Source organism: Schistocerca americana, chromosome 2 (genome assembly GCF_021461395.2).
Source record: "Schistocerca americana isolate TAMUIC-IGC-003095 chromosome 2, iqSchAmer2.1, whole genome shotgun sequence".
In the NCBI taxonomy this organism is placed as follows: Eukaryota; Metazoa; Arthropoda; class Insecta; order Orthoptera; family Acrididae; genus Schistocerca; species Schistocerca americana.
The window spans coordinates 791,012,224-791,036,790 of record NC_060120.1 but is presented as its reverse complement, the minus strand read 5'-3'; the positions used below and the strand labels follow the sequence as shown (position 1 = coordinate 791,036,790).

The 24,567-nt window shown below is 43.4% G+C and overlaps 1 protein-coding gene across 1 annotated transcript in view; it reads left to right on the top strand.

Moving 5' to 3' along the window:
* LOC124595259 (1-phosphatidylinositol 4,5-bisphosphate phosphodiesterase epsilon-1-like) overlaps window positions 1–24,567 on the top strand; it is a 453,437-nt gene that overhangs the window by 384,169 nt on the left and 44,701 nt on the right. The window contains exon 19 of the mRNA XM_047133927.1: window positions 12,665–13,046. Within this exon, the coding sequence (XP_046989883.1) occupies window positions 12,665–13,046 (382 nt within the window). The remainder of the gene's footprint in view (window positions 1–12,664; window positions 13,047–24,567) is intronic.

The following is a 24,567-nucleotide window of genomic DNA, read 5'->3' as shown; positions in this document are numbered from 1 at the left end:
CACCAGCCACACAATGGAAAAACTGAACTGCAAATATCTACCTAAACACTAGTGAAAATGCGCCTGACGACTCTTAGGAGAGACGACCGGATATAACAACTGCCACTCGATAATCGTTCACTGATTTCTGAGCAGATAACCCTCTGATGGAAGTGAAACGTGGACGTTAAATAGTTTAGACATGAAGACAATAGAAGCTTTCGAAATGTGGTGCTACAGAAGAATGCTGAATATTAGATGGGTAGATCACATAACTACTGAGGAGGCGTTGAATAGAATTGGAGATAAGAGAAATTTGTGGCACAACTTGACTGGAAGAAGGGATCGGTTGGTAGGGTTGGTAGGACATGTTCTGAGGCATCAAGGGATCACAAATTTAGCATTGGAGGGCAGCGTGGAAGGTAAAAATCGCAGAGGGAGACCAAGAGATGAATACAGTAACCAGATTCAGAAGGATGTCGGTTGCAGCAGGTACTGGGAGATGAAGAGGCTTGCACAGGATAGAGTAGCATGGAGAGCTGCATCAAACCAGTCTCTGGACTGAAGACCACAACAACAACAACAACAACCCACTGATGATAAAAATCACATTCTTGCTTATGTTTGTCCTTCGGCAGCCAAGAAAGGAATAACAGCACATTGATTCTGTTTAGACACGTTTGGTAATAACGTCGCCATTTTCACGTTTCCCCTTTTACCGCACGCACGTCGGGAAGACGTGAATGGCTCTCTAATCCCCTGACTACATGACGCTGTTTATATACCGGCTTCGTAGTCGCTTTATGTTGCATATACGCTACGGCAACACCCTCAAATAAAGCTCTTTTGGTCGTCCCTTATGCAAGTCTGTAAGTTTCCTAAGGTATATGGCACCAGGTCACCCAGTTCCTGTGGTTTGTGGACGCGCCCCAGATGTGTTTTATCGGATTCATATCAGGAAAGTTTGGTGGCCGAGACGTCAACGTGAGGTCATTATCATGTTCCTCAAATCAGATATATTCCGTATTTCTCGATTTTCGGAAGGCTTTTGACACTGTACTACACAAGCGGCTCGTAGTGAAACTGCATGCTTATAGAATATCGTCTCAGTACTATGACTGAATTTGTGATTTCCTGTCAGAGAGGTCACAGTTCGTAGTAACTGACGGAAAGTCATCGAGTAAAACGGAAGTGATTTCTGGCGTCCCCCAAGGTTGTGTTATAGGCCCTTTGCTGTTCCTTATCTATATAAACGATTTGGGAGACAATCTGAGCAGCAGTCTTCGGTTGTTTGCAGATAACGCTGTCGTTTATCGACTAATAAAGTCATCAGAAGATAAAAAAAACCGCCAAACGGCTTAGAAGGAATATTGGAATGGTGCGAAAAGTGGCAGTTGACCCTAAATAACGAAAAGTGTGAGGTCATCAACATGAGTGCTGAAAGGAACTCGTTAATCTTCGGTTACACGATAAATCAGTCTAATCTAAAACCCGTAAATTCAACTAAATACCTAGCTATTACAATTACGAACAACTTAATTTGGAAGGAACACATAGAAAATGTTATGGGGAAGGCTAACCAAAGACTGTGTTTTATTGGCAGGACACTTAGAAAAAGTAACAGTCCTACTAAGGAGACTGCCTACACTACGCTTGTCCGTCCTCTAAAGAATACCGCTGCGCGGTGTGGGATCCTTACCAGATAGGACTGAAGGAGTACATCGAAAAAGTTCAAAGAAAGGCAGCACGTTTTGTATTATCGCGAAATATGCGAGACATTGTCATAGAAATGATACAGGATTTGGCCTGGAAATCATTAAAAGAAAGTCGTTTTTAGTTGTGACGTAATCTTCTCACGAAATTCCAATCACAAACTTTCTCCTCCGAATGCGAAAATATTTTGTTGACACCGACCTACATAAGGAGGAACGATCACCACGATAAAATAAGGGAAATCAGAGCTCGTACGGAAAGATATAGGTGTTAATTCTTTCCGCGCTCTGTACGAGATTGGAATAATAGAGAATTGTGAAGGTGGTTCGATGAACCCTCTGCCAGGGACTTAAATGTGATTTGCGCAGTATCGATGTAGATGTAGATGAATGTAGCATGATTTTGGGCTTGTGGCACGAAAAGTTATGAAGTTGAATAAAGTCATCGCCGTCGGCGAAGACATCAAGAATGAAGACATGCTCACGTAGTCCAGAGTTGTCGTGGTGCCTTCGATTAGTACCTCAGGTCGCTTAGACGCCCACGTGAATTTTCCGCATAGCGTAATACCGCCTCCACCAGCCTGTGCCCGCGCGCGGTGCTATTTCGAGCAGCCGTTGACCTAGATGAGGACATATCTGGAGACGATCATGTAACAAGAAATGTGGTTTATCCAACCAGGCAACACAACACGTTCACATTGTTTAACGGTCCAGTCTCGATGATCCTGTGCCCGCTGCTGGAGAGCTCTATGCTCAACAATATGCACTGAACAGTGTGTTCCACAACACGTCTAACGTTTTTCGGACGACAAGAGACCGTGTGGTATTGGGTTGCAAGGCACACACGTCTCTCAATTCAGTTAACTTTCACGTTGTGTGTAGCCGATTCTCTTCTCGGGGTAACCAGCCACGTCGATCTCCCAAAAGCTTCTTCTCCCAAAACTATAGCGAATTACAGGAATTTATTAAGCTACTTCTCTATTCTTGAAATAATTTGTGTACTCGTGGAACACTTTCAGTTCAGTCTTGGTATATTTTCATCTATCAACATAAAGCAACATTTACTCTTTTTCACATAAGTAAGTAAACTCTGGCAAGCCAACTGGTGTCTTTAAACGTCAGACCCGACAAAACACAAGTACAATATCATAGTAACAATCCAATAATTTATGGACGTCACATGCGTCCTGCCCCATGCAGAGCTGAGACATGAAGTAAGATAAAAGTCTCTAGTCTCGAGCGAGTCCAAAACATGGATGTGCATAGAAATCTATATTCAATTGTTTATTAGTCTTTTTTACAATCACCACAGACAGTAACACATCAGAGAATACTACATAATTATTCCCTGAGTTTTCATCACGTCTTCTGTGGCGCTGGCGGCAAACATCCGTCGCCAGTGACTCGCCCTTCTTACAGTCTTCTAATACCAAACTTCCGACCTGCACATAGAAACAGGTGGATCGGCAGAAACGTTCTCCCTCTCCCGCACTCCTACCTAAAATATCGGGTGTTCGAGACGGTGGAAGGCCAAGTGTTTCCAGAATTTACCCCGATATTCTTGAGGCACTACACACGTCTCCATGCTCCAGCGTTGAAGTCGGCCATCAGATCTGCCGCAGATTGCTCCCCTTTCTACTTTACAGAACGGCTGAGCATCTGACCTTTATTTCCTGTAAAGAGATGTGCTCGTCCAACATCTTGTCGCCTACTTGTGATTTCAACGTCCTTCAACGACTTTCCATATATACTTACGACAGTAGCAGGCGAACAGCCGACCTGCTTCGACATTTTCGAGTTGTTCGTTTCCAGGCATCGGACCGTAACAACTTGCCCCTTTTTAAAGTCGCTTATATCCGTGGATTTCCCCGTTTTCGGCCCGTAACGTCGTTAGAACTATTCCCTATTCGTCTCTGCTCCGCTGTCCTTACCGCGTAGCGTGCCTGCGACGTCAACAGGCGGCATTCAGAATCGCGCCGGGCAGTGGTCATGATGTTTTGGGTCATTAGATGTTTAATCGTTCTGTGGCCAAACATTTTTATGTAGTCTGGTGTTAACAAGAATATAGAAAAAATCACTGCACTAATTGTGTAAATGTACACTCATGCTAATAAATTAAGGATAATGCTGATACACGGTGGAACAAAGCTCTGGTGGGCGGTTTGCGGGTTTAAATCACCTCGGGGTATGACCATGCGGTGCATTTGACCTGCGGTCGTCACACGGTGGCGCTGGCAGCAGTCCACATACGCAGAGGTGTGTTGGTGCATGTCAGAGTACAGTGCAGCGAGTAAGTGCGCAGGCGTTTTCAGACGTGCTAAAGGTGACTGTGTGTTGAAAATGGCTCAAAGAACGCATATTGATGACGTTATGAGGGGTTGAATACGAGGGCGACTGGAGGCTGCTCAAACACAGTAGGTCGTAGCACGGGCCCTCCGTGTGCCATGAAGTGTGATTTCAAGATTATGGCAACGATTCCAGCAGACAGGAAACGTGTCCAGGCGCTACAGTACGGGACGCCCACAGTGTACAACACCACAAAAAGACCGATATCTCACCATCAGTGCCCGCAAACGGCACGGAGTACAGCAGGTAGCCTTGCTCGGGACCTTACCGCAGTTGTCTCCAGACACACAGTCTTCAGACGACTGAACAGACATGGTTTGTTGGCCCAGACACCTGCAAGGTGCATTCCACTGACCCCTGGTCACAGGAGAGCCCGTAAAGCCTGGTGTCACGAACACAGTACATGGTCATTGGAACAGTAGTCCCAGGTTATGTTCACGGTCGAGTCCAGGTATAGTCTGAACAGTGGATTCTCGCCGGGTTTTCATCTACCGTGAACCAGGAACCAGATATCAATCCCTTAATGTCCTTGAAAGGGACCTGTATGGAGGTCGTGGTTTGACAGTGTGGGGTGGGATTATGATTGGTGCACGTACACCCCTGCATGTCTTTGAGAGAGGAACTGTAACTGGTCAGGTGTATCGGGACGTCATTTTGCACTAGTATGTCCGCCTTTCAAGGGTGCAGTGGGTCACACCTTCCTCCTGATGCATGATAACTCACTGCCCCACCGAGCTGCCATCGTGGAGTAGTACCTCGAAACAGAAGATATCTGGCGAATGGAGTGGCCTGCCTGTTCTCCAGACCTAAACCCCATCGATCACGTCTGGGATGCTCTCGCTCGACGTAACGCTGCACGTCTTCAAACCCCTATGACACTTCAGGAGATCCGACAGGCACTGGTGCAAGAATGGGAGGCTATACCCTAGCAGCTGCTCGACCACCTGATCCAGAGTATGCCAACCCGTTGTGCGACCTGTGTACGTGTGCATGGTGATCATATCCCATATTGATGTCGGGGTACATGCGCAGGAAACAGTGACGTTTTGTAGCACGTGTGTTTCAGGACGGTTTTCTCAACTTATCACCAATACCGTGGACTTACAGATCGTCGTGTGTGTTCCTTCTGTGTCTATGCTGTTAGCGCCAGTTTTGTGTAGTGCCACGTTCTGTGGCACCACATTCTGCAATTATCCTTATTTTATGAGCATGAGTGTATATACCAACATTAACATCATGTACTGCTTTGTCTCTAATCTCATCATTGTCTACTCACATTCATTTGGACACTTGTCAAAAGCCTGAATTACCAACTTCCGCCACGCGGACCGCTGTGAGAGGCGCAGCAAGATAGTCAATGACGTTCTGGGAAGTACCAATACAGATATGGAGACACGCCGACTCCAGTGAAGTGGCCAACAGTGCTAGGTTTCTCTGTTGAGGATCCATCGCGCGAACAGTCCGATCGAAGTGGTCCTCCAGAATACGGAAAAATCATCCCGGCGCTCGTCGAACCACGCGCATACACTGCGAGCCATGTGACACGTTGCATTGTCCTGCTGGTAGATGCCCTCCTGCCGAAGAAAAACAAGCTGCACGTAGGAGTGGGAATGGTCCCTGAGGATGGGTGCATACTTGTGTTGATCTATTGTGCTTTCCACAATGACGGGATCACCCGGGGAATGCCACGATAACATTCGCCAGTTCATAATCTCTCTCCTCCGACCTGTACCCTTCCGAGGGATGTTGCAGGGTGTATGCTTTCAGACGTTTCGAATCATAAAACGTGATTCCTCTGCAAAGTCCTCCTGTCGCCACTCAGAGGACATCCAGCTACGGTACTGGCGACCAAATTCAAATCTTCGTAGCCGATGAACAGCAGCCAACCTGGGTGTACGAACCAGGTGCCCGCTGCGGAGACCCGCACCCAGCAACGTTCACTAAAACAGTCGCCGAAGAGACACTGTTGGTAGCACCTTGGTTCACCTGGGCGGTCAGTTGTTCAACACTTGCACGTCTATTTGGTAGTACACATCTTTGCAGCCGTCTTAACCCATGTCATCTCTGGTCCGTGGAGCATCACAGTTGCCACGATGCAGGTTTTGGTTGGCGCTATTTTGCCATACACTGTATGCTTGGACCGTGTCAGCACGCGTACAGTTTACAAACTTAGCCATTTCGGAAATGCTTCCACCTTTGGACCGAAAGCCAGTGATCATGCCCATTTGGACGTCCAATAAATCGCTCCGTTTCCACATAACGACAACGAGTGCGCTATTTTCCGCATCCACACGAGACGCATTATATACCCTTCACTGCTAGTGCTGCCACCTACCTTCTGTGAGTTGTTATTGCAGCTTGACATCGAACGTAGACGATGGCCACATTAACGTGACTGTACCGTGTAATATGACTTTGACTTATTGCCTTACGACAAACCAGATTCAGTTTATTGCAACTGTAAACGTTGCATGCACATAGCTATTAAAATTACAAGAAAATGAAGGTTGCGTCTTCCAAAAGACTTACTGTATTAAAGATCACTTGATTTATGTATTCCAAAAAATTCAACGGTCAATATATTCTTTTAATGAAACGTTCGTGATTTTTGCTTCAAAATGGCAGATCATTATTACACAAATCTGAGTTTATACCTCATCTGGAGATCTGACTAGAAGTGAAAGACTAAAAATCCATTGAAGACGGAGATCTATGTGCTTGTATTGCGATCGTTTGAATCGCAAACTGCCAGGAAGTTAACGCCATTTGCTGCAGAAACCAGCTCCACCGCTGTACCCGATACGTGATGGTTTTTACGCCACTCTGGACAGAGGCTGGAGAGTGGAGTTATTTTCAAGGCGCGCTCCATTCGGATGGCTGCAACAACAGAAAAGAACTTCCCGTGTTCAATATATTTTTGCCCTTTATCTTCTAGTCAGATAGACAAAGGAGTTACAGCACTGAATTTGTCAGTTTCTGATCTGCTATCATAACGAAATATTAAGTCCTGTTCCCGTACCTGCAGAAAACAATAACGTAAAAACTGTCAGTCTTCTCACGAAACCAAACTTCTTGTTTTGTTTAACCCCGAGGAATCTTTCACCAGATTTGTCTCATCTTGGCTGCATTTTTTCCTCTATTGTTTCTAAAATATATTCATACCATTTTTATGCACGTTAGGAGCATGTTGTACCAGGTTTTTCTTTTTGTTTAGATTGCATACGTGCTACACCAATTTTTACATATTGGTGCCCTGTGACTGCCAAGATAATCAGCTACAAGTCTGTATTAGTACAGCTCGTCATCTGCAACACTCGGATGTTAGGGCAACGCCTGCATTGAATATTTGCTTTGAATTTAACCTCCAAATTATGTATTGCAGTAAAACAGTGGCATATAGAACTTTTGACGCTTACCTTTCCTATAGTTGTCTTATCCTGAGATGTTCTGGATTATTATTAGCCTGCTAAATATGTACATGAACAACCGTCAGCTGTATAATGGAATGAAGACAGTGAAAATATGTGCAGGACCGGGACTCGAAACCGTATTTCCCGCTTATGATGAGCGTTCGCCTTACCATTGGGCTACCCGAACTTGACTCGCGGCCAGACCAAAACTTCTATATGTGTCTACAACCTGGACTCCTACGTTCCTTACGTATATTCCCGTAAAGGGGCGACATTTTAATTGAAAGTCGCTTGCCCAGTGTCGCCGGATAAATACGAGTACATTGTGTCACAAAAGACGCCCGAGAGGGATTCGCTGGTCGCGCAGTGCGTTTGCCGGTTGTTGCCGTTGCGTCTGCAAGTTGTCGCTAAGCGTAGTTCTCGGACACCAATACTTTGCGCGTGCCCTCTACTATGTGCGACCGAGTGTACTGGTGTTTTCTCATGAGATTTTTTGTCAAGATTAATCACTTCAAATATTCTTGCTAGGCGTCATTACTGCAAGTGTGCAGAGTCTGGGGCTTTCCCAGCCCGTATGTCGCTTGAAATGGTAGTGAAATCAAGACCCTAAGCTGTCGAGAGGCGTTGATATACATCAACGGGGACAGATGAAAATGTGTGCCCCGACTGGGTCTCGAACCCAGCCTTAACTATACGAGTATATGAAGATTGTATCTGTTCTTTCAGACATTGTCCGAAAGAACAGATACCATCTTCATATAAGTATGTCGCTTGCCCCGGTCCTCAGGGAGAAACACTGTAAGACTGAGATTCCATCTGGTACGGTGCACACGAAGATTCAACGAGTGGTTTTTGTGTTGAACTATACAAAAACAGCATCTCAGGTGGAATGACGGCTTGAATTCATAAGAAAATTTCCCGGTGTGCATGTTCCCAATGATTCGACGATACGTAGATTAGTGAAGAAATTTCAAGAGAAGGGATCTTTGTTACACAAACTAAGGGCTAGGGAACATCGCACTTTAACCGAAAATAAATTAGACGAGATAGGGGAGGCCTTTGAAAGAAGTCAGAGAAAATCTCTACGCCGTTTCGTACTCAGACTGGTGTGTCAAGAGCATCTGCTCACAGAGCTGCCCGCAAATTGAAATTGAAACCATACAAAATAACGGCCGTGCATCAACTGAGGAACTCATATACTGTTGCTCGACGTCGTTATTGCACGATGGTGAAGTTAATCCTGAGATGCTTTTTTGTCTGCTGAAGAACAGCTGCATTTGCAGGGTACGTAAATTCTCAGAACAATCGACGTTGGAGCTTCGAAAATCCTCATGAATTACTGCATGATGTGAAAACATGAGTGTGGATTGCAGTTAGTGTAAGACGAATTATTGAACCAATCTTGTACCACGCTCGAAGAGTTGGAAGACAGGGTTCGGCTAGTGATTTCCCAATTTTCGGCAGCTGAGATTCGTCGACTGTTTGCTAATGTGTTGATCAGATGTCAAGCTGCACTTACCACAGAGGGACATCATTTTGAGCACCTACTGTAAATACAGATAAGCTTAAATTAATCAGATGGCAACGCTGTTTATGCTTAAGGGGACCACACCGTGGTTCAGGCGGAAAAAAATCGATTTTCGGTTTCCATCATATCTCAATAGATTAAGGTTTTATTTAAGTACTCTGAAAAGGATTTTGCTGAAAAAAAATTTTTACGAGCATACGTACCACGCCCACTTTTCTGTCACCGACTGTCAACCCACCCCCTGTGAACTGTAAGCCATATGTAGACGCCATTATTAACAAAATAGAATGTGTAGGCCATGTTCAAAAACGTTTGGGAACAAGGCTGAGAAAACTAACTGTTGATATGAGAGGAAAAAAATTAGAGGATGGAAAATTGCTGACCGGACAGGGTCAGTTAACTAAAACTGAAATAGAAAACTTACAGGTATACTAAGGGCAGGCAATTAGGAGAAATAAAGAAAATCTGGAGGCAATGAAGAGAGATGTTTGGGCCATATTCTTCCGTAAGTCCTCTACTGATGATAAGCCATGTCATGGATTGTGTCCATCAGAAGAAAATTCGTGGTGCGAATACAATAGGGCTCAGGCAACTGGAGAATCTTATTCTCGCCAGCATTCTCTTCCTGCTGCTGTTATAACAGCAATTAAACCTATTTTCAGAGACTTGGCTCATCCTGACCATCTAAGGAAATGACTGCATGGGCAGACACAGAACCCAAATGAATGTTTCAACAGCATAATTTGGAACCGCCTTTCTAAAAGTGTATTTGTGGGCAAAATTGTTCAAATGGCTCTGAGCACTATGGGACTTAACATCTGTGGTCATCAGTCCCCTAGAACTTAGAACTACTTAAACCTAACTAACCTAAAGACATCACACACATCCATGCCCGAGGTAGGATTCGAACCTGCGACCGTAGCGGTCGCGCGGTTCCAGACTGTAGCGCGTAGAACCGCACGGCCACACCGGCCGGCTATTTGTAGGCATGCATACAATGAAACTAGGAGTTCATGATGCTGTTATTACATTCAATTGTGGCAATATTGGAAAGTGTTGGGTACTGAAAAAGCTGGGAATTAATTCTGGTGAAAATATGATCACTGGGATGCAACATTGCGATAAAATGAAGATAGCCGATGCAGACAGGTGTGCATCTAATATGGCCGAGAAAGCAAGACAAACATCCAGGAAGGTGAAAAAGAAGCTGAAAGACCTGCTAGAGGCCAAAGAAGGGCCATAATACGCAGCAGGACAGTTTTAATTAACTGTAAGAAACAAATTTCAAAAGTTTTTCTTTAGAGTCAATTTCCCACAAACGAAAATTTTCAGTACATATGCTCATTATATCATAAACCATCATAGATAAATGATGAAATTTTCAGAGACTCTGCATAACATAAAAAGTCACCTCTGGTGCTACATTCATTAATATTCCCCCATTAGGAAGTTCACAAAAAAAATTTTCTGCAGAAAAAACTTAATATTTTTTCTTAATAAATTTAAAAAAGTATTTCCTAAAAACTATAAAATGGATAATGTAGATTTTAGTAGAAAAATTGGTGCTGAGCACTATGGGACTTAACATCTCATGTCATCAGTCCCCTAGAACCTAGAACTACTTAAACCTAACCTAACCTAAGGACATCACACACATCCATGCCCGAGGCAGGATTCGAACCTGCGACCGTAGCAGTCCCACGGTCCCGTACTGCAGCGCCTAGAACCGCACGGCCACCGCAGCCAGCGATTGTAGTACAGTTGACTCTATTAGCATCATGTAACATACAGTAAAAATATTAAGGTCCTGCATCAAATAGTTTTTTTCAGAAATGGGTTAAATACTTGCCTGAATTAAAATGGGTTAGATAGGCAGGGTGTGGTCCCCTTAACTCAGGGGAGGCGTGCGCGCAGCCAACTACCGGCAGATTAGTGTCCGAGAGTCGGGCACCGCGGCGGCCGGTGGATGCCACACGACCTGCGGTCTCTTTCCGGGCGTCTTTCGTGAGACACCCTGTATGATGCGTTTGCATGCGCGCATGTCCGAAGCAACATTGCATTGTATTTCTGAACAACACAGGCACTGCAATACCGTGCTAAATATGTTGTTGTTATTATTTTAATTTACACCAGGACATCGGGAACATTTTGTGTGTTTTTGTTTTGGAAAACTACAGTAAGACCGCGATAATCCTGCACTCGATATCCGACAGAGGCGTTAGTCCGCTATACGTCAGAAATGTTTCCGGATTTTTAGTCTGCCGTGGTTGTCAGTACAGTTGGACGCCTTCGAGAAACATGGCGCAGCGCCTCGTCAGTAATAATTGTCTGCCTCACTGAGCGATTATATTCTCGCCGAGATAAACTGCTCGAAGAACCGACATGAAAAGCAATGTAAATGATGATGAGTCGTCAACTGATCGGTCTGAAATCCACTAATGGACTGAGTGCGTTTTCACCAGAAGAAGTTGACGAATGGATCGACATTGCCAGAAATTCAGCTATCGAAGAAGAGCTACCTGACGACGTGATATCGCAACGTGGTTTTAACCCACAGGAGGGACCAGAAACAGATTGACAAAGATGAAACGCATACAACTGACATCTGTTACGCTGACGTCAGAAGCCAAAACCACTTTTCTGAAAAGCCAAAACCACTTTTCTGAAATTCGCAGAGAGTAACCAACAATACATCGCTTCTGAAGTTATGAGGTTGCACATGATACAAAATAATTTTTGTCAAAAAAAGAGCTCAGTCCGAGAACCAAGTTAGCATTTCTCCGATGTTCTAAAGGACTCAGAAGAAAATTTCAGCTAAATCATGAGTGGTAGACACCAGTCCGATGTATTCCATGCCTTCGATAATGTCAGATATCTATCGTATTCTTAAAGACAATGATTCTAATTAACCTGCACCAAATTGTTATAAACAGTTAACATTAATTTTCTTGTTCTTGGTCTTTCCGGTTCATTGGTGCTTATTTTATTTCGTAAATGGCACACTAAACATAATTTATGTACATTGAACGTCTCCAAAACTTTCAGCTTTAAACTGATTTAATACAGCAAAACAGCATTCGACTTTTAATTCAGTTTTGTTTTTACAGAAACGTAACACATACTTTTAATTTTTTGTAATGTATTACCCCTATTGGCTTTAATTAGTAACTGTTACTTGTGTTTGGACGTTAAAGCAATAGGTTTTACTTAAATCCATTTTATTAACGAAGACTTTACAAAGACCTTGATAATCCGGTATATATGGCAGTCCGCCATTGACATATCCCCGAGAATCACGGATTATCAGGCTCCTACTATATTTAGTGCGGGCTTTTAATCCGCTGCCTGCACGCCACTGCTTCATATGTTCGAGTGCATCGTTCACTCTCTCCTTCAGCTTTGCTCTGTAGTCTGCAGGTAGCACAGGGAGGATGCCATCAGCGTTGGCCGCTGTTTCGTTAATTGCATTCCTTCCATTTAATGATTCCTGGAGGGATTCTATCATGAAGTCACAGAATACAGGTCCGCATACTGATCCCTGAGGGCAGTCATTGGTGATTTTCAAGTTACTACTACTACTGCAGCTGGTTCTGCTACTACTAATCAGTAAAATAGCTATTTCCCCTCGGTATTTTTCTTTTCAGTGTTTGAGCTTAAACCGCCATCTACAGACGTGTTGTCGGTTGCAGAGCGTGTTCGGCGACAAGCTGGTGACCAAGTTCCTATTCGAGCCGGACTTCACGGACGAGTGCCAGCTGCCGTCGCCGGCGCAGCTGCGCTATCGCATCCTCGTCAAGAACAAGAAGCTGACGGCCGACATCCCCGTGGCGCCGTCTGCGCAGGCGCCGCCCCCGCGCCACGGCAGCAGCTCCCACACGCCGGTGCGCGCGGCGCCGGGGGCGGCGGGATCGGGGGCGGCGGGGTTGGCGGGGGCGGCCACCATAGGGCCCGGCTCGGGCAAGCAGCCCTCCTCGGGCAGGGCCAGCTCCATCACCAGCGGCGGCTCCGCCAACGACGACTTCAGCGACGACGATGACGATGACGACGACGACGACGACGAGAACATCGACGGTGAGTTGCACCTCAAAGGCCGACATTTGTATGGCGACATTTTCTGAAGGTGAACGTCCAATTCATTATTGTACATGCTTGACATTATTCAAGTACGGGGGTGATCTAGACTAATACGAAACATAGATGCAAAAACATCAAAGAGGCAAGATCGCTAAATAAAAGTTTATTTTTGTGACTGCAGTTGGCATCATGGAATCTTATGTAACTCCACCTCAATGCTTCTCTGTCAACCCATCTGACTGGTTGGACAATGTCAGGGAGATGGCGCCCTGTGCGTCCATGGATTATGTTTGCACTTGCTGTCCACCATCACGCCGGCCGCGGTGGCCGAGCGGTTCTAGGAGCTACAGTTTTGAACCGCGCGACCGCTACTGTCGCAGGTTCGAATCCTGCCTCGGGCATGGATGTGTTTGATGTCCTTAGGTTACTTAGGTTTAAGTAGTTCTAAGTTCTAGGGTACTGATGACCTCAGAAGTTAAGTCCCATAGTGCTCAGAGCCATTTGAACCATTTTTTTCCACCATCACTTGCAGTGCCACCACTTACGTTAGGCGGCAAACTATGAGAAGCTTTCCTCTGTACTCTTTATCAAATGCTTCCATGCATTGCTGAGTGCATATCCTAATTCCAGCTGCTTTTCTAATCACAGAGACCCCTTAGTTCGATGCCTGAGAATCCTCTCTTGTTCAGACAAATTCTTGTGTATATTTAACAAGCTGTATTCTAGGTCAACGCTGATCGCTCGAAATTCCTGTATTTGAGGTGACGCTGATCCTCAACATAGTTTTCGGCAACAGTACCTATAGACTGGCCTGCATGACTTTCTCCAGTCTTGCAAGGAACGTCATACATCCCTGGTACTCTCAAGCCGAGATTATCTTAAACGGATAGCAACATTAGCTTAATTTTTCCAGATAGCTGGGAGGGTGGTCTCATTCCTCGCCCGTTTAGGACACTATCTATGTGACAAATTGCTGCACTGTAGAATGGAAACCACGCTATATACTGGTCGTCTTCACTTGGTTGAACAGCATCACGTCTTGAGTCTCGATTTCCTAGAGAGCGTTGACCTAATATCACGGAAAAAATAATCGTTTCTTCTGAAAACCGTTTACAGACGCTTAATCTCGGAGCCGAGGGCTCCTTTTCTAAAACAGTCCTGGCTCTTCTGATCTGAATAAGGAAAGCTGGCAGCCGCACCAGCTTGAAGACAGTTAGACTTAGCCTCCGATGATGAGGGCTATCATCGAAAGCTTTGGTTTCTATCCGAATCTGACGCAGCAAGTAAACTGTTACGTTTATTCATGTATGTCACAATTGCCGTTTAATGGAGGCTATTACCCTTTTTGTCCATTATCGGTAAAGAACTACATTGCTGAAGTCAATCTTTTGTAGAATTTTGAAACATATTTTAAAGTGGGGTATTCTGACGTCTCCGCAGACCGCGATATCCTCTGTACAACGTGACTTCCACAAACATCTATCGTTCGAAACCTAGCTGATCCGTTCGCTGGCAAGGCTGTAGATGCCAGCGCACAAGTTTGTACCGCGTTCCTTGACTTCCGGAAGGGTTTAGCTGCAGTTTCGCACTGTCGGCTAGTGACCAAAATACTAGCGTACGAAATATCAGATCTGCTTTATGATTAGATTTCCCAGCTGTTAGCAGGGAAATGAAAAAGTACCAAGAAAATAAAAATCTATTTTATCTCACACCATATCCAATCATGTTCAACCTGCGACCTATCTATAATTTATTCCACCTGACCTAGCCGGTCGCAGTGGCCGAGCGGCTCTAGGCGCTTCAGTCTGGAACCGTGCGACCGCTACGGTCGCAGGTTCGAATTCTGTCTCGGGCATGGATGTTCGTGATGTCCTTAGGTTAGGTAGGTTTAAGTAGTTCTAACTTCTAGGGGACTGATGATCTCAGATGCTAAGTCCCATAGTGCTCAAAGCCATTTTGAACCATTTTGAGCCACCTGGCCCATTCCCACAGGTGTAACGCAAAACCCCCTCCCACAAAACTTTAACTAACACTCCCCATCGACAAACCATTCCATCCATACAACTACCTCTTTCCTCCCTCACAAGACACAGTGTGTTTTTACACGGCCATCCTCCATGGCATTCACCCTGTCCGCTCCTTTTAAAAATCACACTAGCCCTACTGGTCCCTACTTTATCGAAACGCCAGTACGACGCACTTCCAGAAACACTCACATTTTACTTTCTTTACTTTTCCACATGAAGCCTAGCACATCCACCTCCATTCGATCTGCAGAATGACGAACATCTTCCCCCAGAACATCGTCAATGACACAACGTTGACGTTGGAAATTATCAAAGCCACATCACGATCGTCTTTACAAAACACAATTCGTTCTGTGATGACCGTCCTCCGAAACAACCTGGCATTTAAGCGGCCCCATATCCTTCAAGACACACTGGCCGTCTGTTTCGCATTTCATCTGAATGACAGAGCCGCATACTCCAAGAAACACTCCCATTTTAAATTTCCCGTGTGGATATCTTTGTTCAGTCCCACTCTTCCCGTACCTTATGGAACATCTTTAGTCCTCATGCAGTCAGTCCCCACTGCTAGCACGGCCACATTCTGCTCCTTTACTCCAACACTCGAAACGCTCACCTGACAAATTAACGTCACGAAGCCCTGCCCCAACGATACCAATTCCCGGTACACACCTCACTTTCGCCTTCCTCCTTATAGCCTTACAATTGCATTCCATCTATCTATTTACTCAGACCTGCTCACAGACTCCGAACATGATCCTCCAGCCGATTTGAAGTAGTATTACATCATCTAGCTTAACATCGATCTCCCAACGTTCAGTTTGGAGAATGTCACCATTGTATCATGATCATTTATTTTATTTAAGTTTATTGTTATTTTGTTTGTCCCTGTTAAGAGCATATAGAACCTTTAGTTAGTTTTAGTCTTCCTTGTTATTCTTTTTTCTCAATATTTCTACATCCATTCACTATGAGTCCCTTATCTTTCTTGTGTCCACCCGTTTTTGTGTTTCATACATCCTTCAGCTAGTTGTAAGTCTATGTTCTATTTCTAGTCCATGCAGTTGCCAGGGAGTGAATACTCCGTGAGATCCTTTTCTGTATCGGTTAACTGTCCTACTCTGGTAGTTCGTGTCCCGTTTATGATGTAGGTTTCATTCGTTGATCTTGAGTCATCCATTAGTCCTGTATGCCCATAGAGTTATAGAAGTCTTCTCCAAGCAATGGAAGTGTACCGTTCCGTCAGGAAATACAATGCTTGTTAGCTTTTGCACATTCTGATACCGACTCAGATTCGGTCCGAATATTTTTCTCAGTATCCGTCATTCCAAAAAATGATAATGCTCAACTGCTTAGAATGCTTTTTGGAAAACTACTGTCTGGTAGAAACGTAGTATGGCTTTCGTGGAAAGGGATTTATTGTCATGGATATTCCAGATAAATGATTAGGCTTTACGCATTTTTCTGCAAAGGTTTTACTGGTTACTCTTTCATTGCCATTGCCATAATTTGAAGCAAGTACTTGAACTTTTATTGTGACCGATATTGTGTGTGTGTGTGTGTGTGAGAGAGAGAGAGAGAGAGAGAGAGAGAGAGAGAGAGAGAGAGAGAGAGATGCTCAATTATTATCTATTAGCGTCCTTGTTAAAATAATCTGAATGTGCTTGCAGTTAAAAACGCATAAAATTCAAACTCACCTAAAATCACAATCACTTTCTCCCATTCTAATTCGCATTGACCTGTTCAATCGTACCCTACCATGCTTATGCTGAAAACGAGATTTTTGTTCCTTGCAGTGGCAGCGCCATTGAAAGCCATTTATCACACTGTTGACGGTTTTTGAAGAGATCATATTTTGCACAATAATATACAGGATGAGACATACACCTTAATATTTCGATCTCAATATGAACCCTTGAGAAAACAGTCAAAAAACATAAAAACACGCAGGATTTTCGATAACACCACACAAATAAGAATCTTTCGCCTCAGTCAACATCAGGCAACATTTCGTGTGTATCGTAGCCGAAATGAAACATGAACAGCCATTCAACGATTACCATTGTAATGTAATTGGATCAATTGCTTCAGATCGATCTATGTATCGATCTGTAGTGCCTTGGCTACTGGTCAAATAACTGACTGGAAAATCTGTGACTGCCAAGTTCTTTAGATTATTTTACGAGAGCTTTTGTAATCCCTTTTTGCTGGTTTCTGGCGATAACTCGAGGCACCTTGCTTTTTATGGACCATTGGAGCTTCATTAAACTGTGCCGCAACAAGTACTTGGGGCATGTGCTTTTTATTGACAACCAAGAAATAAGCGATACAGTCTCAATACTTCGGTTCAGAACTATTAACGGCATTATTAATACTGACTGGATACTTTTTGTAAGAATTATGCTCGATTCGTACTGGACGTCAGTTGAAGGGAACCGGACAGAACATAACGCAAAGTCTGTGTCAAACAATGTCACTTCGCTTACGTCAATACCAGACTGTGAAAGTGAGGTCATGGGATACAACAAGTGACGCAAAAAGTCGGAATACAGCATCACAATTAAGAAACAGCATTTATACTTGTTTATTAATGGCCAAAGAAATATTCATAATCTATGTTCTTCAAAAAGTTTTGCGATAGCCCAATGAGAAATGAAACACTAGAAGAGAAGTCTAAAAACGTTTTAAAACACCAACATTTATTTTCTAGAGAAAACGTATAAATACAAACCCATCAAATGTCATTTAGAAGGCAGTTAATACAGCCATTTTACTTTATACATTATGCTTTTCTCTTCCTAAGTGCAAGTTCCAAATAACGGTAAAAACTGTATTTCTCCCCTTAAACAAAGCCAACATTTCCATTGTTAAAAGTGTTGTTTGACGAAAATGGTTTCATAGATTTATGTCCTTCGTTGTAAAACGTAAATTATTTTTCGCTTTCAGATATCTGACCTCTTTCATGGAATAAACCGCAGAAGAAAATATTAGAGTGATAATGGAATCTTCCCAATGGTCACTAAAACTGATGTATGGTGGTTTGTTTTCTGCGTCACTATGGTGATTGTTTCTGGAACACCGCTATCATTTCAACTAGTGCAATGTACATGAATACTCATATACTGCAACACATAAACCATAACATCCAGTTCATGTCAGACACTAACATCCCTCTGTCCTGTCTGAGACTAACAAGAAACCCTTCGAGTGCGAGGTCGTAAGAGGCCAATGATGTTAAAGGGATTCGACGCCCCATATATTGTCTTCCATGGGATCCCAATATTGGCTACTAATGGCAACAGGGTGCGGAACTGGAGATATCCAGTGGTGAGCGCAGCGTGAGACTAAAGGAGTGTAGATGAATTGCTTAGTCGACGAGTAACTCATAACAGTGCTATAATGGTAATGGTGTTGATACTAAGCTGAGCAATGGCAAAGGTAAATAAAGCAAACATAGCACTATATCTACAACAACACTTGCCGAAGTTGACATATCGTCAGAAGGAAACCCAAGGAATTTCGTATGTGAGAAACAAGTAACAGACGAAATATTAGCGTTTGTGCTTGATAAGTCATTGGACTGTATGGTGTCGTATACGTTCGACTGTGCGGACAGTACACAAGAGGAATACACTGATGACGTTAAGTGCTTAACAAGTATAGTTCATCCTTGTCAGAGAGGGAGCCAAAAATCTGGTCTCCAGTGAAACATAGTAATGGACTTTTGGTGTCCAAGGAGGTGGTACTAAACATAATTATGTGCATGGAAGATCATCCTTAGCATACTAAAAAAATTATGAACAGATTTTAAATAAGTCCGCAGCAATATGACCGTGAAGTCATAAGAAAAACTATAGATGTTCAAAAAAGGACAAGGCGCACTTGTTACAAAAACTTGTGTGTGCGCATTTCAATGATGTTCGATACAATTCACAGGATGTGCAAGATAGTGACGTACTACGCCATGCACGTCAAACTGCGCGCGACACAGTTTACAGTGGTTTGAAGGGAAGCAGTGAATGGTGTGCCGACAACACGCCCCTCCATATCCGCATCCAGTGACGCCTATGAGCTGAGGATTGCACGGCGGCCGGTCAGTACCGTTGGGCCTTCATGGCATGTTCGGAAGGAATTTTTTTTAGTTTTTTTAGTGAATGGTTGCATAACTTCAAACAGTGCTACAGAGTTGGAACACGTAAGCTAACGAAATTTCAAACAAAGCGTCAACTTGATGGTGCACAGGAAACTGCGGAATCGGTCCGGAAATTTGTAGATGAGATAAACAAACTTACTCCATCGTTCAGAAAGGAATCTATTTTTGGCTTCGACCAACTGTGATTTGAAGAGGAAATTCGTATGGAAGGAACACTGGAAATTAGAGGTACGAAGAGGTTCGTATCAAGACCAACTAACATCAACGCCTTTAACGTATTTGTATACAATTATAATGACTATTATTCTGGATGGTAAATTGGCTGGAAAGTTATGTATTGTGCTTCGAGAAGTTGGAAGTCCTCTGTCCCTTACGATTCTCTATCGTGTGCGTGACCTTGCAAGGGCAGAAGGAAATATTTACGTCTCAGCAAGCAAGGGCGCGGAAATGGACGTAAGAGAACTACAACCGTGGTATGAGCATTGATTTTGGCCAATAGATTCTCAAAATTACTTGCTTTTGCCTGATTCCTGGTGTGCACATAAAAATCATACTCCTTTAGAGCAAACGATCCCTCCTGAAAAGTGTGTAACATTGCAGTTCTTACCACCTGGAACCACTGGATAAATCCAGCCTCTGGATGTTTGTTTCTTCCGTGCCTATAAAACCTATTATCATACGATCTGCAGCTACGCCTTACAGGATAGCCAGTTTCACGATAAGCTCCATGACAGACTATTTCGCATTCGGCTGCATGCCATCACATTCCATCAGTTCTGATCACCCCGTTACATCAGTCTGATTCTATATGCATTCTTTAAGAGTGTATGCCTAGCTGAACGTCCTGAACTCCCCAATGGTCTTGATGGTGCAAACATTTGTGATCACTGTGGCGCACCATTTTTCATTCGGTGTTCATGGTGCAAGTTAATTGTTTGTTTTGTACGTTTCTTAAATGTCGATGATGTCCATTTTGTGAAATGTAACACACTATGATCTCTGGTCCTCTCAGGCACTCATTTTCAGTCGCCCTCCTGGTGCAAATCGTGTGTCATAAGCAGCTAATATTTTTCCTGTCATTATTGTTAACACAGCAGTTTTAAATAACCCTTACTAAATACTGAACTTGTGACCTCGACTCAAGGGGTTCCTTGTAAGTCCAATATGCAATAGAGTCACTTCCCAGAAATAAACACTGTCCATAGCTACTAAGTCCGTTGTTGACTTCGCTGAACAGTAGAGGCTGTGGCGGCTGCTATGCTCGTGAACTGTTTGCTGTGGACTGCTGATTGGCGCTTATACTCTTGAGACTGCTGCTAGCACTCAAATTCCACACAGCACACGCCCGGACTGGATACGAACAGCTGTTGACTGACTACGGCGCCAGTTAAATAGCCGCGCGGACCGATACTGACAATCCGTGTGGTTGGTTGTCGGTGCCTATCAATAACATGTGCCCTGTTGGTTGGCTTCCCAGACAAAGTACTGTCATCCCTCTTCCCAATTGGTGCTCGTGACGAGGCGAGCAAAATGACACGGCCGCCAAAGGATGCGCCACTGGCTTCGCCTTGATGGCGGATGAGCCCGCGCGCCGTCGTGATGAATGGGCGGTCTACCCGGCAGGGGCAGTGCTGTGGGGGGGACAAAAACAAAGCAGACGAGACTAAAATGAAACAAAAGCACGAAATCCAGTACTGTAACATGTGAGCACGTTAGTATCAAAACTGTCTGCCGATAGTTCTTGGTGCTGAAGTCCTGTTCCATTTCGTTCACGCCTGTGTGAATGCCGCCATTTGAAAAGCATTCTGAAATATTTTGACATTCTGTCCCTTTCATTCTGACAAGTGTGAATCGATTTTAAAGCTTCTTCTTTACTCAGTCACAGTCTCGCCACTTCAGTTTACGGCAAAATAGCATGGTTGATTTTCACTGGATTGAATTTTAAAACTGCGCAACTGAAGAACAATAACATTCTACTGTCAGTCCCTCCCTCACCCTTCGCCTTTTCAGGAATCATCATCATCATCATGTATATTTTCGGATTAGACAGTTTTTTCCATTCCGAAACCAAACAATAGAAATCTGCTCGCACTATCTTGTTCGTGGTCGTCCTATCCTTCTTCTGCCCATGGGTCTGTAATCATGGGTTCTCTTTGGTATTGGGCTTTGATCCATTCCTTTCCAAACCGTTTTTATCTCGCTGTTCCTCTTATTATCTTCTAATTTGTATTCTGCCAGAGGTCTTAAAGGTCTTTTTCTGCCACTTCAATACTTTGGATCCACAGAGCAATGAAGGTTCAGTCACAGTATTGTCTCTTTCCTCGTTTTTGTTCAGGAACGTTCTCTCAGTTATGCGTAACCTTTGTAGTTTCTTTTCAGGATCATTGTCATGTGTGTAACAGATATCACAGCCCACGTAGCTGAATACATGGACTTGATCCAGTATGTAATTCTTGATTATGCTTTCCGCTCAAAGATTTTCTTTCCAACAAAAGACCACAACTTTAGTTTTGCTTGCGGATATATATCATTTTGTCATTAAATGTGAGGAGTACACAGCTCATTGTAGTATGTCTTCTGTATCCACCAGTATTACCTGGTCATCTGCTAAAAGTAGTGAATTAAATACTGTACATGTCAGTGCATAATAATCTTCCATTTTCTTTTGCCATTTATTGATAGTATCATCTACGCAGGTTGTAATGGATATAAGTGCAGATATTTCGATTGGTGACTGAGGATGATGCACTGAACAACACTACATCAGTGTTCACATCATTTGCAGAGTAATAATTATAGCCATTACAAGTCATATGTTTTAGGTTGGTTAGTACCTTTAACTGCATGTGCCAAGAGCAAGCCATTAATGCTTATTTTCCCCTGGGAAGCAGGTCAGCTGTTGAAGTGTAGACGCATTGACGCAAAAAGGTTTGTCTATACTGACAGACATAGTGTGCTTAGTTGTGCAGTAGACTGTGCAGAAGACAGTAGGTCGTAAAGTTTGTGACGTGTTTGCAGAAGACTGACACAGAGAAAAAATGACCAACACACTGATGCGTGTACATATTAAAGTACCACATATAAATACATCTGCACTTATACTGGGTACAATCCATATAGTGTCAGCGTAAAGAACCACTTGAAACTTCCTGGAAGACAGAAACTATATACCAGGCCGGGATTCGAACTTGGAACATCTACCTTCCGCAGGTAGTGTTCTACTGACTGAGCTATCCAACCATGATTCACGACTCCCATCCACAACTTTACTTCTGTCAGTATCTCATCTCACCAATTGGTATTTTTTGTGATCTCTCCAAGGTCTTCGACTGTGTAGATTGTGATACTCTCTTCGAAAAACTCAAGTCTTATGGAGTTGTTGGCTTCACACACAGCTGTTTTCAATCATACTTGACAAATAGAAATATGAAAGTTCCGTGAATAATTCATACAATGTTGGAAAGGTAGAATATTTTAATTACTGGGGTAAACATACAAAGGATGTCCCACAGGGTTCAGTTCTGGTTCCACTCATATTCCCTACACATGTGAATGACCTTCCTCTTAATATTAAACAAGCAAAATTTGTACTTTTTGCAGATGATACTAGTGTTATAATAAATCCCATTAGAGAGAAAGCAACAAAGCAACAGAAGAATTAGTAAATGATATTTTCCAAAGAATTATTAAGTGGTTCTCTGAAAATGGACTCTACCTAAATTTTAAACTATCACACTACATTCATTTCTGTTCAAGAAAGAGAGTCATACCAGCAATTGATGTAGGACATGAGCAGGTGTCAGTAAGCAGGGTATAACACTTCACAATTTTAGGTGTACGTATTCATGAAAACATATTACAGACCTTCTCAAACAATTAAGTTCAGCTACTTTCGCTCTTCATATAATTGTTAATCTTGGAAACAAACTATCAACCCATTGACATGTTTTGCATATTTACACCCAGTAATGTCGTTCAGAATAACTTTCTGGGATAACTCATCATTTACGAATGAAGTAACGATTGCACAAAACCGAGCAATAGGAATGATATGCGGTGTTCACCCATGGGCATCATGTACGTACCTCTTCAAGGAGTTAGGCATTTTAACTCCATCGCCACAATAAGTGTTTTCATTAACGAAATCCGCTATACATAATCCATCACAATTTGAGAAGAACAGTGACGAACGTACCTAGAGCAGCAAAGGGGAAAATGAATTTTGTTACCCATTATTAAAGCTGTCAGTGGCTTAGAGAAGAATTCAATATGCAGTAATAAAAATTTTTGGTCATTTTCTTAATAACATAAAATATCTGACTGGCAGAGAAGCAAGTTTCAAATGCAGTTTAAAATAATTTCTCGTGGACAACTCCTTCTATTCCATTGACGAATTTCTACTTCAAACCTGGTAAACAGTAAAAAAAAAAGGCTTTTTTTAAAGTGTAGTGGTATGAGCAGGAACAAAATGATAATGTGTTCATTGATGTTAACACTGCCGGCCGGAGTGGCCGTGCGGTTCTGGGCGCTACAGTCTGGAGCCGAGCGACCGCAATGGTCGCAGGTTCGAATCCTGCCTCGGGCATGGATGTGTGTGATGTCCTTAGGTTAGTTAGGTTTAATTAGTTCTAAGTTCTAGGCGACTGATGACCTTAGAAGTTAAGTCGCATAGTGCACAGAGCCATTTGAACCATTTTTTTGATGTTAACACTAATAAATAAACACATCCCGTAAACTGACTCGTTCCACATTATTACTATAAAGGAAGCGTTCCAAGTATCTATGCAACTAGTAAATACACTACTGGTCATTAAAATTGCTACACCACGAAGATGTGCTACAGACGCGAAATTTAACCGACAGGAAGATGCTGTGATATGCAAATGATTAGCTTTTCAGAGCATTCACACAAGGTTGGCGCCGGTGGCGACACCTACAACGTGCTGACATGAGGAAAGTTTCCAGCCGATTTCTCATACACAAACAGCAGTTGACCGGCGTTGCCTGGTGATATGTTGTTGTGATGCCTCGTGTAAGGAGGAGAAATGCGTACCATCATGTTTCAGACTTTGATAAATGTCGGATAGCAGCCTATCGCGATTGCGGTTTATCGTATCACGACATTGCTGCTCGCATTGGTCAAGATCCAATGACTGATAGTAGAATATGGAATCGGTGGGTTCAGGAGAGAATACGGAACGTCGTGCTGGATCCCAACGGCCTCGTATCACTAGCAGTCGAGATGACAAGCATCCTATCCGCAAGGCTGTAACAGATCGTGCAGTCACGTCTCGATCCCTGAGTCAACAGATGGGGACGTTTGCAAGACAACAACCAT